Source organism: Microcaecilia unicolor, chromosome 2, assembly GCF_901765095.1.
Source record: "Microcaecilia unicolor chromosome 2, aMicUni1.1, whole genome shotgun sequence".
Classification (NCBI taxonomy): Eukaryota; Metazoa; Chordata; class Amphibia; order Gymnophiona; family Siphonopidae; genus Microcaecilia; species Microcaecilia unicolor.
Window position 1 is genome coordinate 429347112 of NC_044032.1, and position 15646 is coordinate 429362757.

General features: G+C 41.6%; 1 protein-coding gene across 5 annotated transcripts in view; it reads left to right on the forward strand.

Moving 5' to 3' along the window:
* AIMP1 (aminoacyl tRNA synthetase complex interacting multifunctional protein 1) overlaps positions 1–15646 on the forward strand; it is a 106257-nt gene that overhangs the window by 15753 nt on the left and 74858 nt on the right. For 4 of the 5 annotated variants that reach the window (XM_030190778.1, XM_030190777.1, XM_030190779.1 and 1 more), the window contains exons 2-3: positions 1263–1396; positions 15132–15245. In XM_030190778.1, the coding sequence (XP_030046638.1) occupies positions 1263–1396; positions 15132–15245 (248 nt within the window). Of the gene's footprint in view, positions 1–74; positions 155–1262; positions 1397–15131; positions 15246–15646 lie in introns of those variants that run through there. The other variant, XM_030190775.1, reaches the window with a different exon arrangement.

Consider the following 15646-nt stretch of genomic DNA (forward strand, 5'->3'; position numbering starts at 1 on the left):
ATGTTTTCAGTACCTAAGGAAAATGAAGACAGACTTAAAATGATTGACAGGGGCCATCTGCTGCTAGCCCACATTAGCAAGTGGCTTAACTTTGAATGTGCAGAAGTTCTTCCCTCCCAAGACAACTAAGCAATTCGTTCTTCGTTATTGTTAGGTAACGTAAAATAACTTTCTCCCTCCAACCCCTGTAGCTATCAAAATGTGATCTTTTTTTAATGTTCTCCCTGCTATATTTGTAATTCACAGAAAAGCATTTTTTTAAATTTGCTTTGTTTAGTGGTGAAGTAAAGTGCATTACAGGTTTTTTTAAATTCTGGGGCTTGTACTATAATTTTTGTAATGAAGTTTTTTTAAAATTGATTACTGCTTAACAATTCTGTGACGGCAGGGGTGGTATTCATGTAAGCAACGATTTTGAGCTGATATATGATCCTTAACTTAACGGAATATATTTCAAGGAAGTGCCAGAGAAAACATGCTGCATATCCCCTCTCAGTTGTCTCTTCTCCAGCCTGAAAAGCCCCAACCTATTTAGCCTCACTTCATAAAAGGGATTTTCCTTCCTTTTATCATATTTGTCACCCCGTCTGAACCTTTTTTAGTTGCACTGTATCCTTTTTGAGATGGGGCAACCAGAACTGCAGAGACCTGTAGAGAGGCATAATGATATTCTAGTTTTATTTTCCATCTCTTTTTCAATAATACCAATCATTCTATATGGTTTTTAAGCATCTGCAGCACACTGGACTGAAAAGTTCAAGTGAGGAGGTTCAATTGACAGGAGATGGTGTCATGTGACAAGGCTGAAGCTGTTTATACCCAAGGAGGCTTAATTGCTTCCCTATGCAGCTGCCATCTTGATACGCTCAAAATACGTTACTTTCTATGGTGGCAAGCTCCACCTACTGGCATTAGGCCAGATAATGAGCCAAGCATGCTCCCGCCATCTCCTGTCAATTAAATCTCCTTGGGTTCAACAGTATTGTCCACAATAACTCCAAGATCCTTGAGTGGTGACTTCTAACTTGGAACCAAGCATTTTGTACTGGTAGTTTTTGTCCACATTAAATCTCATCTGCCTCTTAGGTGCCCAGTCTCACAAGATCTGTCTGCAAATTCTTACAATTCTCTGCTGTTTTTAACAACTATGACTATTAGGGTATGGAGTTTTTTACATTCTTGCAGGATGTGATTTAATGTTAGCCAAATTCAAAGAATTTTATCTTGGTTTTTTCTTTCTCTTTTTTTTTTTTTTGACTCAGGTTACTAGCCCGTTCTTTGCTAAAGATGGCAGCCAGCAGCACCGTGCTCAACAGGCTGGAGCAGAGGGCAACGGAGGCAGATCAGATTATTGAATACCTCAAGCAACAGGTGGCACTCCTGAAGGAGAAAGCAAGTAAGAGAGTCAAGCCAACTGATCCCTCTCATCTAGAACATGTCTATAAAATAACATCAAAATTGATTTAATGTAAACTGCCTAAAATGCCCTCCTGATACTTGATCATCACCAAAATGTGTACCACTGCTTTGTACAAAAGAAAGACCATTTAGCCAGCTGTTTAATGTGTGCCCCAGTCCCCCTATTTTTTCAACCTTGTAATGTTTAAAATGTGTATTCATAAGCAAGCATGTGGTAGAGATGGGCCAAAATGTTGTAATTCACTACAGTAGTGGCTGCCATTAAAGCTGAATGAGCTCTGCCCAGGAAAGCCCCCTAATTCTTTTAGGGGTCCTTTTACTAAGCTGCAGCTAAAAGTGTCCTTAGCGTTTCTTTGCACGGGTTTTCTTACATGCTGAGCCCATATTTGCTTCAGTGGTAAAATGGCCGAAAGTTTTTTTTAATTCATAGCTATAAGCTAATGTTGCCTTTAGCATGTGGCCATTAAAAAAAAAAAATTACAGTGTGAATACTTACTGCTATATTTTATAGGCAGTAAGGGCTCATGCGGTAATCCTGCACTAAACAGCATGTGCTAATATGGATGTGCTATTTAGTGCAGGAATACCCACTCTCTGCCCCCTTGACACGCCCCCTTCAAAACAATACAAATACTTTTTAGCGAACGTGCTAATTTGGCAGTTAGTGCAGGACACCTGAGTGCATCTCACAGTGCCATTTTAAGGAGCATTAGGTGCTAATGCTGCTTAAAATGCAGCTTAGTAAAAGGGCCCCTTAGTTTGCTATATGATGATAAAATAAATATCTGGCCTGATCCTGGAAATAATGTCATCTGTCCCATGGCTGTCCTCAAGCTTCCTGAAAAATGAAACTCATTCATTTTCCATTGTGATGTGAAAGTGTATTGCTAAGAGGTGGCATGCTCATTTTGCTTCCTCTGCACAAAGTGGTAGACCAAATTTGGCACTTAAAACGTGAGGGTTTTATTTTCAGATCCCTATGTGTGATTTACAGTAGGAACCTTTGTACCTGTTCTGAAGTTGGCAAGGACTGAAGTATCCGCAGCACCTGCTGGCCCTGAACTTTCAAAAGGATTATCTATGAGGAGATTCTCTCTGAAAATTTGTATTCAGGCTCATAGGTAGCACAATCGACACATATTAAAGGGTACAACTTAGACCTCTTCTCCCATAATCTTTGTGGAGAACTTGGCATAGCCATATCTAATTCAAGATGGACACAAGTTCCATGGTCTGATCGTTTCAAATTTAATCTATCCATTCACTGGACAAAAAAGGTAATCCATCTAAAAGAAAACTATACTCCATTTGCCACAAGAGGTCGTATAGATGCGGTACAATTCTGGCGGACCATCTATGATACTGATTGGTTGATACAGACTTATTCAACACACTTCCTAGCGAGTGACTTCACACTGTAACCGTATACTGGTTGACATTGCACCACTTAAAATTAGGACTCAGCGTGCGCATTACTTCTCTCCGTGGTTCACTGATGAGCTAAAACACATTCCTTGCATGGAAGAATATGCAGAGGAAATACAAGTACGCTATCAGGCAAGCCAGGCGAAGGTACTATTATGTCAAAGTGGGAAAAGATAATTACGACTTGAAGGTATTATATCAACTCTTAAATAAGCTCATTAACACACATTCGGTTGTCTCTTCGACCATTGACCACCCGTCTGCTGCTCAGCTTGCACAGTACTTTAAAGACAAAATTACTAAACTCCATTTGTCGCTACCGCCTGCCACCTCTGCTTTTGAAGATTTCCTAGCTGTTTTGAGCCCACTGCGGATGAATTTCCGGCGGACAGATTCTGGACTACCTTTGCACCAGTCACCATTGACACAGTTTCTAAGGCGCTCAGCAAATTCTCCAGAAAACATTGTTGTCTAGGCGCATGTCCGAATTATCTCATGAAAACAGCCCCATCCTGCTTTCTGAATCACCTAACATCCTATCTCAATCATATGCTTCAGTGTGGTTTATTTCCAGAGGATTATGGAAGCATTGTTTTAACACCCATACCGAAAGACTACAAGAAAAAGGTTGCCGATGTGACTAATTATAGGCCGGTAGCATCCATTCCCCTTTTAGTCAAGATAATGGAAAGTGTGGTCACCAGTCAACCCATGGATTATATACTAAATTTCAATTTATAACTGTCAGAAGTTCTTTGAGGTAAAGCTCTTAAATGGAAAAGGATACTGATGTATAGACCGGTTTAGTTTCCTTTTAATTTATTTAGTTATAATGCCTCCTAGTTGTAAGTCTTGGATCAGCAATTGTGGACTTGAGAGTACTTATATTCACAAAAATTAAATTTTTGTGAATATTTCCTACATTTTGTAAATTGACGAAGGTACCTTTTCTGTTTCAAATGTAATGCCTGTCTAATATTTTTGAAACTAATAAATGTAATTAAACAATATACTAAATTTCAATGTGCTTTCACCTTCTCAGGCTTCCGTGCAGGACACAGCACTGAAACAGCACTGCTCACTCTACTTACAAAGCTCAGGCAGGAACTTGCTACCGGCAAGAACATACTGCTGCTCCAAATTGATATGTCAAGTGCATTTGACATGGTCAATCACCATATTCTTTTAGGACTGCTAGACGAATTGGGTGTAGGAGGCAACGTACTCAGTTGGCTGAGGGGTTTTCTCATGCTTCGAGCATACCAGGTCAAAGTGAATTTGCACTTATCAACAGCATGGAGTGCAGACTGTGACGTGCCTCAAGGTTCTCCCCTGACGCTAATCCTTTTCAATCTTATGATGACCCCATTGGCCAAAACATTAGCTCATTTGGGACTAAATCCGTTTATGCCGACGATGTTGTCGTATATATTCCATTCTATTCTACAGTATCAGAGATTATTAAGTCTAGCAAAAACGTCCTGCAAGTAATAGACTCTTGGGCAAGCTAAAACTTAATGCAGACAAAACACATTGCCTTGTTTTGACTTCCCAGCGCAAGTTCATCCCTCCCACTTCTATTGTGGTCAATAGTCTAAACCTTCCTGTCTCTGACAGTTTGAACCTTTTTGGAGTAATATTTGACCGTTTTTTAACATTTGAAAGTCAAGCAAAGGCGCAAGCCAAGATGATGTTCATCATGTTGTGGAAGCTCAAGCGAGTACGCCACCTGTTCCCGAGACCACTCTTTAGAAATATAGTACAATCATTGGTGCTTTGTCACACGGACTACTGCAATGGTACATTAGCAGGGTGTAAGGGCTTTGTCTTGAGAAAACTACAGACTGTCCAAAATACAGCAGCGAGACTTGTCTTCAATAAAGCCTGGTTCGATAGCGCGACACCTCTTCTTGCTAAACTTCACTGGCTTCCAATCAAAGAGCACATTGAATTCAAGGTTTGCACCATGGTTCACAATATCGTCAACAGGGATGTCGCCAGTTACATGCTAAATATTGATTGACTTGCCAGCCAGAAATGCTGACCCGTCCTCAAGATTATATCTCACCTTGCACTATCCCAGCTGGAAAGGCTGTAAGCACAGATCTATTCAGGCGTCAAGCTTTCCCTTCATCAGTGCGCAACTATGGAATGCACTTACTAGAGACATCACCAGTCAGAGAGACTACCTTACCTTTCGCAAGGCACTAAAACGCATCTGTTTACCAAAACATTTTCTCCGGGAACAATATAGGACTATCGCCTCTGCCAGCTGGCAAACGTGGATCCTGTTTAGTCCTATTCTTTTGTACTGTTATATGTAAAGTATCTTTTCTTTCTTGCCCTTCTACTCTACTATTCTCATTTGTATCTGATATCACCCGGAGTTCTCTCTCTCTCCGGTTTATGTAAGCCACATTGAGCCTGCATGTCTGTGGGGATAATGTGGGGTATAAATACATTAATAAATAAATAAATAAGACATGAGGTTTAAAAATTACCCACAGATGCATACTTCTAGTAGCAAACAGGGGGCACTTTGCTCAAGATATGCCGATCAACAGTTCACTCAGACCTAAATCTTATTGTTCAGTGGGGTCTTCTTGTCACCCAATGGAAACACTGTTTTGAATTTTTGAACATGGCATTCCCCTCATAAGTTGTACAGTAGGTTGAAAGGGAAAATAATGGATTAGTGTATTTACAACCCTTACTGATTCTATAGCCAGTATTTTGAGGTACAGGGTTTTGTTTTTTTTTTTGGGGGGGGGGGGGGGGGTTATTGGTCTGATTGCTGCATGGAAGGTCCTCTGCTCAGACATAGATATTCATTTTCAAAACAGAAAAATGTCCAAAAAAAATAGTACAAAGTGGTAGATTGCTATTTTTGAAATTCATTTTTAAGACGTTTTTCTATGCGGTTTGTCTAAATCTCAAGGAGGCACGTTTTCGGTGGGACTAGGGCGGGCTTATGATTTAGACATATTTGCTGCAACAATGGAACATTACAAAAATGTCCAGGGCAAAAAAAAATAGGACTATCTGGCTAGACCTGTTTCAGTAATGGCTAAGTGCCAAAAAGATTTATTTATTTATTTGTTACATTTGTATACCACATTTTCCCACCTATTTGCAGGCTCAGTGTTGCTTGCATAGTACTGTATGGCGTTCGCCAAGACCGGTAAGAACAAATACAATGTGATATTGAGGTAGAATACGGTTCATGTGTTAAAGACACATTGGGGAATTATAGAGAGGAGAAGTACATAAGTATTGCCAAACTGGGAAAGACCAAAGGTCCATCAAGCCCAGCATCCTGTTTCCAACAGTGGCCAATCAAGATCACAAATACCTGGCAAGATCCCAAAAAAGTACAAAATATTTTATACTGCTTATCCCAGAAATAGTGGATTTTCCCTAAGTCCATTTAATAACAGTCTATGGACTTTTCCTTTAGGAAATCGTCCAAACCTTTTTTAAACCTCACTAATCTAACTGCCTTTACTACATTCTCTGGCAACGAATTCCAGAGTTTAATTACATGTTGAGTGAAGAAACATTTCTGTGATTCGTTTTAAATTTACTACATTGTAGCTTCATCGCTTGCCCCCTAGTCCTAGTATTTTTGGAAAGTGTGAACAGACGCTTCACATCTACCCAACATCTACCCGTTCAACTCCACTCATTATTTTATAGACCTCCATCATATCTCCCCTCAGCCGCCTTTTCTCCAAGCTGAAGAGCCCTAGCCGCTTTAGCCTTTCCTCATAGGGAAGTTGTCCCATCCCCTTTATCATTTTCGTTGCCTTTCTCTGCACCTTTTCTAATTCCACTATATCTTTTTTGAGATACGGCGACCAGAATTGAACACAATATTCGAGGTGCGGTCACACCAGGGAGTGATACAAAGGCATTATAACATCCTAAGTTTTGTTTTCCATTCTTCTCCTAATAATACCTAACATTCTATTTGCTTTCTTAGCCGCAGCAGCACACTGAGCAGAAGGTTTCAAAGTATCATCAACGACAACACCTTTCTTGGTCCGTGACTCCTAATGTGGAACCTTGCATGACGTAGCTATAATTCAGGTTCCTCTTTCCCACATGTATCACTTTGCACTTGCTCACATTAAACGTCATCTGCCATTTAGATGCTCAGTGTCGTAAGGTCCTCTTGTAATTTTTCACAATCCTCCTGCGATTTAACAACTAACGACCTAGTGAGGTAATTAAATTTGCTGATGACACAAAGTTATTCAAATGACTTTGAATAACTTTGTGTCATCAGCAAACTTAATTACCTCACTAGTTACTCCCATCTCTAGGTCATTTATAAGTATATTAAAAAGCAGCAGTCCCAGCACAGACCCCTGGGGAACCCCCACTAACTTCCTTTCTCCATTGAGAATACTGAGCATTTAACCCTACTCTCTGTTTTCTATCTTTTAACCAGTTTTTAATCCACAATAGAACACTACCTCCTATCCCATGACTCTCCAATTTCTTCTGGAGTCTTTCATGAGGTACTTTGTCAATATGCCTTCTGAAAATCCAGATACACAATATCAACCATAATACCATCACCTGAGAAACTACATAAAGCTGACACCTACACAAGACCACAATGTATTCTTCTACCACATATATACGCACTTGATTGTAAAACCACGTGTTAATATGTACGCAAGTTCACAATGCATTCTTCCACCATGTATGTATGCACTTGATTGCAAAACCATGTGCATATCTGAAGTCCGGAAATGGCAAATGTAAGCCACATTGAGCCTGCAAATAGGTGGGAAAATGTGGGATACAAATGCTACAAATAATAATAATAACCGGCTCGCCTTTGTCCACATGTTTCTTCACCCCTTCAAAGAAATGTAGTAGATTGGTGAGGCAAGATTTCCCTTCACTAAATCCATGTTGACTTTGTCTCATTAATCCATGCTTTTGAATATGCTCTGTAATTTTGTTCTTAATAATAGTCTCTACCATTTTGCCCGGCACCAACGTCACCGGTCTATAATTTCCCGGATCTCCTCTGGAACCTTTTTTTTTTTTAAATGGGCATTACATTGGCCACCCTCCAGAAGTTTTTGTATGTTAAATTACGAGCTTTGGTTTCTTGTGTAGCAGGGTTCAGGCATTTAAGTTGGGTCCGTAGGGTATGCCTTATTGAACAGGTTGGTTTTTAGTGATTTCCGGAAGTTTAGGTGGTCGTATATAGTTTTCACGGCTTTTGGTAGTGCATTCCATAGTTGTGTGCTTATGAAGGAAAAGCTGGTTGCATAGGTTGATTTGTATTTGAGTCCTTTGCAGTTGGGGTAGTGGAGGTTTAAGTATGTTCTTGTTGATCTGATTGTGTTTCTGGTTGGTAAGTCTATGAGATCTGTCATGGATCCCGGGGCTTCACCGTAGATAATTTTATGAACCATGGTGCAGATTTTGAAGGCAATACGTTCGTTGATTGGGAGCCAGTGCAGTTTTTCTCGGAGGGGTTTGGCACTTTCGAAGCACGTTTTTCCAAATATAAGCCTGGCTGCTGTGTTTTGGGCGGTCTGTAGTTTCTTTATGAGTTGTTTTTTTGCATCCTGCATAGATACCATTGCAGTAATCTTCATGGCTTAGTACATTGATTGTATCAGGTTGCGAAATGTTTCTCTCGGGAAGAATGGTTTCATGCATTTGAGCTTCCACATTGAGTGGAACATTTTCTTTGTTGTAGATTTCACTTGGCTCTCGAGTTTGAGGTTGCGGTCGCTTGTAACGCCAAGGATTTCCAGGCTGTCTGAGATAGGGAGGATGTAATCTGGGGTGTTTATATTTGTGGGTTTGTTCACATTGTATTGGGATGAGAGGATGAGACAGTGTGTTTTCCGTATTGAGTTTTAATTGGAATGCATTTGCCCATGAGTTCATGATGTTCAAGCCTAGATTGATTTCGTTGGTGATTTCTGTCGGGTCGAGTTTGTAAGGAATATATATTATGACATCGTCTGCGTAGATGAAAGGGTTAAGGCCTTGGTTGGATAAGGACTTGGCTAGTGGGGTCATCATTAAGTTGAAGAGGATCGGTGATAATGGTGATCATTGAGGTACTCCGCAATCTGCTTTCCAAGGTGATGATATGTTTGTGTTTGATTTCACTTGGTATGTTCTAGTAGTTAGGAAACCTTTGATCCAAGTAAGTATTTTTCCACCAATTCCGAAGTAATCCAGGAGGCTTAATAATATGTTGTGGTTTACCATGTTGAATGCACTAGATGTGTCAAATTGGAGGAGAAGTATGCTTTTTCCAGCTATTTACTGCTTGAATTTGGCTAGGAGGATGATTAATACTGTTTTAGTGCTGTGGAGGGGGTGAAATCCTGATTGTGAATTATGTAGTATTGAAAATTTGTTTATGTAGTCAGTGAGTTGTTTAGTTACCATGCTTTCCATTAGTTTGACTACCAGTGGGATAGATGCTACTGGGCGGTAGTTAGCGATTTCGTTTGTTTTTTTTCTTGGTATCTTTTGGTATTGGGGTGAGTAGGATATTGCCATTTTCCTTCGGGAATAGACCTTGCTGGAGCATGTGGTTTAGGTGGGAAGTGAGGTCGGATATGAAGCGGTCGGGGGCAGATTTCATTAGGTAGCTAGGGCAGGCGTCCAGTTTACAGTGGGTATTGGAGAACCTGTTAATTGCCTGGGTAATTGTTTCAACGGTGAGGAGGGCAAAGTTTGACCATGTTCGGTACACTGGGTATTCTCCAAGGGGTGGTCCACACCATTTGATGGTTATCGATATTAGTGGTGTCATGAGGTAGTGTGTTGCGTAGGTTTATGATTTTTTCATTGAAATATTTGGCAAATTTGTCAGCTGATTGGATGTCTAGGTGGTTTGTGGTGATCGGGGTGGTGTCTAGTAGTGTGTGCACGAGTTGGTATAATTTTTTTCAGGTCTTTGTAATCTGGCCCTATTTTAGTTTTATAGTATGATCTTTTGGTTTGTCTTATTGCGTATTTATATTTTCTTTGTATTAGTTTCCATTCACTAAGTGAGTGTTCGTCTTTTGTTTTTTTCCATGCTCGCTCGAGTTTCCTTGATTGGGTTTTTAGTTTTTTCAGTTCCTCGTTGAACCATGGGATTGAGTTTTGTCTTCGTGAGGTTCTTGTTCGTAAGGGTGCTATTTCGTCAAGTATGCTTCTGCATCTTTTGTCCCATTCTGAGAGGTAATATATGGAGTCCGTTTGTGCTGTCCAGATGACCACTGGAGGGATAAAGGCATGACCTTCCAATGGACAGTGACCCCCTCCCACCAATCCCCAAGAGGTGAAAATGATAATACATACCAGGCTGTCTGACAGCTGCTGATATAATGGCCATTCCTGTTAGAGCAGCAAGCAGGTCCCTCGAGTAGGCTAATAGTTTGTGTAGTGAACTGTAGAGAAAGGATCCAGGCCCATATCCCAACTGGTACACTTGTGGTGGAAAGTGTGAGTTCCCCAAAAACCACAAAATACCTCCTGAACCCATGTAAAAGTAACACCTGCAGGCTTAAAGGCTATTGTAGTGATGTACAGTTGGGTACAGTACATATTTTGCTGTTTCTGGAGAGCTCACCATACAATATAAGGGGGTTATGATGTGATGTGTACCTGGGACCTTTTATGTGAAGTTCACTGCAGCGCCTCCAAGCCTGCCCTGCTGCTCTGCTGGAATGTCTGTTTGGCCATTCTAGTATGACTGCTGGCCCCCAGACATCCTAATGGCTTGTTTTTGTGCATTTTTCCCTTGGGCTTTTTTGTTTGACCCTCAAAGAAAGACGCACAGAGCACAAAAACGTCTAAAATAGGGTGATGTTTGAATCAAAAAGGTAAACATTTTTCTGGTTAGAAAATGACCGTGTTTGGAACTGGATTTTGGTTTTTTTTTATGAAAGTTAATGTACAGTATCCAAACAGTATCACACTACCAAGATTTGAGAAAAAACATTCCAGAATATACTGAAATTAACATCTCAAAGAGAAAAAGTTCAAATCTTCGCCCACAAATGAGGAACTAAGATCCAAGATAAAAGAAAAAAAGGAAAAGAATAAACACCGATTAGAGATTTGTCCCTCCCACTTTATTACCTCAGCCTCCCCCTAACAGTGAACATATAGATCTACATTATAACATGCACATCCTCCCTGGCAATCAAAAAATCTTCCAAGTTGTTTAGGTTCAAAAAACTGAAATTGTTTACCCTCAAATAAATCCATACAATTACGAGGAAAATGTAACACAAAACTGGCACCTAAGGCCTGAACCTTGGTCCGGAGCGCCAGATAAGCCTTGCAGCTTGCCTGTTTGCCAGATCAGGAAACACCCTAATTTTTGAGCCCATAAATAAAGTTTCCAAATGTCCAAAAGCAAGCTTTAATACAATGTTACGGTCAGGCTCAAGAGCGAAAGTCATCATCAGTGTAGTCCTTTTAGTCTCCAGTGAAGATTTTAAGAAAGCTGTTAAGTTCAAATCTCCTTCACCTCTAGGCTGAGCAGCCAGGCCATCAGAAATCCTAGGGCCTGGAATTTACTGAGCCATGGTGATAGACTACTACTACTACTACTATTTAGCATTTCTATAGCGCTACAAGGCATACGCAGCGCTGCACAAACATAGAAGAAAGACAGTCCCTGCTCAAAGAGCTTACAATCTAATAGACAAAAAATAAAGTAATCAAATCAATTATTGTGTACAGGAAGGAGGAGGGTAGGTGGAGGCAGGTGGTTACAAGTGGTTACGAGTCAAAAGCAATGTTAAAGAGGTGGGCTTTCAGTCTAGATTTAAAGGTGGCCAAGGAAGGGGCAAGACGTAGGGGCTCAGGAAGTTTATTCCAGGCGTAGGGTGCAGCGAGACAGAAGGCGCGAAGTCTGGAGTTGGCAGTAGTGGAGAAGGGAACAGATAAGAAGGGATTTATCCATGGAGCGGAGTGCACGGGAAGGGGTGTAGGGAAGGACGAGTGTGGAGAGATACTGAGGAGCAGCAGAGTGAGTACATTTATAGGTTAGTAGAAGAAGTTTGAACAGGATGCGAAAACGGATAGGGAGCCAGTGACGCGACTTGAGGAGAGGGGTAGTATGAGTAAAGCGACCCTGGTGGAAGACGAGACGGGCAGCAGAGTTTTGAACCGATTGGAGAGGGGAGAGGTGACTAAGTGGGAGGCCAGCAAGAAGCAGATTGCAGTAGTCTAAACGAGAGGTGACAAGGGTGTGGATGAGGGTTTTGGTAGAGTGCTCGGAAAGAAAGGGGCGGATTTTACGGATGTTGTAAAGAAAGAAACGACAGGTCTTGGCGGTCTGCTGGATGTGAGCAGAGAAGGAGAGAGAAGAGTCAAAGATGACCCCAAGGTTTCGAGCCGAGGAGACAGGGAGAATGAGAAAGCCATCAACAGAAATAGAAAACGGGGGGAGTGGGGAGGTGGGTTTGGGGGGGAAAATGAGAAGTTCGGTTTTGGTCATGTTTAATTTCAGGTGGCGTTGAGACATCCAGATAGCAATGTCAGACAAGCACGCTGAAACTTTGGTTTGGATGCAAGGTGAGATATCAGGGGTAGAAAGGTAGATTTGGGAGTCATCAGCATAGAGATGGTAGGAAAAGCCAAGGTAAAGAATTTGGGGGCATATTTAGTATTTCCACCACATATGTTTAAACATTTCTAAAGCCAATATCAAAGGAGATCTTGGGAAGTTCTGGAGTTTCAAATTAAGTCCTTATTTGGTTCTCCAGATATTTCAAATGCCTTATGGAAAAATTATTTTCCTTAATTGAGGCTCCTTCCAGACTTTCCGCTGTCCTCATCTTAGATTTAAGAGATTCAACTTAGAGCTAATTGTCCCATCGCTCAAGCCTGCGTCAAAACTGCATCAGAAATAAATTATATCCTTAGTATTTGTCTAGTTATATCCAACAGGGAAGTTTGCATATTACCAATGGCATCCCAAAGTGATCCAATGTCACTACAGCTGGTCTCGCCAAAACCTGACTGGAATCAGTAGTCCGGCTAACAACTTGAGTCAAAGTGCTAACAGTACCATCACAAAGGATCTTGTTTGCATACTGATGATCCTTGCTCAAAGTCAAAGCTGTACTCGCAATAGGAAATCCCCCTGAAGCAACGAGATTCTACACCAACTGGATTACCATCGCCATTTGTGCTCCAACTGTGAAGCTACTTCCTGGTTGCTAGAGAGCCGTACATTCAACAGGGCTCAAAGACGCCTCACTCAAACTGCCATTCAAAGCTCCTGCCTCAGGCAGAGGTGAAGAGGAAGCAAGTGAAGAGCCTGGCAACACTCAAAAATGCTCCAAAGTAGCCTGTCTCATCAGAGGTGGGGAGGAGGGATCTGGGGGAAGCTCATGGATCTTGGCTCTCCTCTTTCCCATTTCTCTCCAAATGAGCCCGACTAAGCCCACAGCACACCGAAGAACAGATCACCAGCAGGTTACGTCTCTCCTTCATGGCACCATCTTGGATCCCTCCGGCACTTAGTCATATCAAAAATACCCCTTATAGTATGTTTTGATCGTTAGAGGTCTGTAAAATGACAGATACAGTTGCAACCAGTATTCTATTTTCAGAATATTTCTGTAATAAGAAAATTATTTTCTTTAACTACAATCAAATGTTTCCGCTGAGCAGGTATGTAAACTTCCATTTAGGATTGCTTCAAAAGAAAGATTATTTTTCAATTTCATACCCTCTCACGCTCTGATAAAGCATGGAAATTCTGTCCTTTGTTTAGAAAAAATTAAGAAGTAATCAGATTTAGTACCCAGGCCAAAAACACCACATTAAAATAAAGTTCTGCAATTCTACAGTCAATCATTTCTGTAGCAGATGCAGTAAATAATTGAGAATTCACTCTCACAATGAAATAAAACTTCCTTTTATGAAAGATGGCAGCACTGCTTCTCCTCTTCATCATTGTATCTTGAGGGGTCATATTTTGGACCTTGATTTTACTTTGTATTTGTATGACATGGTATGACAAATTATTTGTCATACCATCCAGCTAATTTTCGAAAGTGATCGCTGGCCATCTTCTGACATAAATCGGGAGATGGCCGGCGATCTCTCAAAAGCAGAGAAATTGGTATAATCGAAAGCCGCTTTTTTGACACCATCGCCGCTTTCCCATTGGGGAGCCGGCAAAAGTTCAAGGGGGCGTGTTGGCGGCGAAGCGAAGACGGGCATGGGCGGGGTTAACAGATGGCTGGCTTTAGGCCATAATGGGAAAAAAAAGCAGCTTTAATGAGCATTTCGCGGGCGTGACTTGGTTCTTTAATTTTCACGACCAAGTCACAAAAAGGTGCCCTAACTGACCAGATAACCACTTTAGGGAATCGGGGATCACCGCCCCGTACTCCCCCAGTGGTCACCAACTCCCTCCCACCCAAAAAAAAACCTTTTTTGCCAGCCTCTATGCCAGCCTCAAATGTGATATCCAGCTCCCTGACAGCAGTATGCAAGTCCCTGGAGCAGTTTTTAATGGGTGCAGTGCACTTCAGGCAAGCAGACCCAGGTCCACCCCCCCACCCCCCCACCTGTTACACTTGTGGTAGTAAGTGTTGAGCCCTCCAACCCCCCCCCCCCCAAAACCCACTGTACCTACATGTAGGTGCCCCCCTTCACCCATAAGGGCTATGGTAATGGTGTAGAGTTATGGGTAGTGGGTTTTGGGGTGATTTGGGAGGCTCAGCACCCAAGGGAAGGGACCTATGCACCTGGTAGCTATTTGTATATATTTTTTAAATTTTTAGAAGTGCCCCCTAGGGTGCCCGGTTGGTGTCCTGGCACGTCAGGAGGACCAGTGCACTACAAATGCTGGCTCCTCCCATGACCAAATGCCTTGGATTTAGCTGGGGTTGAGATGGCCGCTTTTAGCTTCCATTATCGCTGAAAAACAGAAGCGGCCATCTCAAACCCGGCGATCTGTGGCATTTGGCCGGTTCCAACCATATTATCGAAACAAAAGATGGCCGCCCATCTTTTTCGATAATACAGTTCTGGCCAGCTATTGCGGCGCCGCCAAAATAGATCGCCGGCGCCGTTCAATTATGCCCCTCCATGTCATGAGATACTTTGCTATCTCATGACAGGGTATGAGAAATATTTTATTCCTTGAAAGAGCAGTACAGCATATGCTATATACTGTAGCACTGTATTCAAAAAGCAGCCATGTTTGCCTTTTTTGTGTCTGTTTTTATTAAATGCCAGTGGTGTGGCTTTTTTTGAGTTGTGTGCTTGACCTGCAGTTTTACAGGCCTCCCTGCGGGAAGAGAAGAAACTCCGTGTGGAAAATGTTAAACTAAAAAAAGAAATTGAAGCACTTAAGATGCAGCTGGTGCAAACTGAAATGAAGAATGGAGGTATGAAATGAAAAGAGATTTAATTTTACCTGTGTAATTTTTCTGTGTCCTGATGATACTTGGGAATCACATTTTTTTTTTTGTTACATTTGTACCCCGCGCTTTCCCACTCATGGCAGGCTCAATGCGGCTTACATGGGGCAATAGAGGGTTAAGTGACTTGCCCAGAGTCACAAGGAGCTGCCTGTGCCTGAAGTGGGAATCGAACTCAGTTCCCCAGGACCAGAGTCCACCACCCTAACCACTAGGCCACTCCTCCACTATCACATTCCAAGGTCTTCTAAAAGGTTCTGTTTTTTTGTAAAGATCCAAATAAAATGGCAATATTATTTAAATATTTTGAGTAGCAACTGGCTGGAAAACCTAGTGCTACACTGCCATACAGGACTCCAGATTTCAAT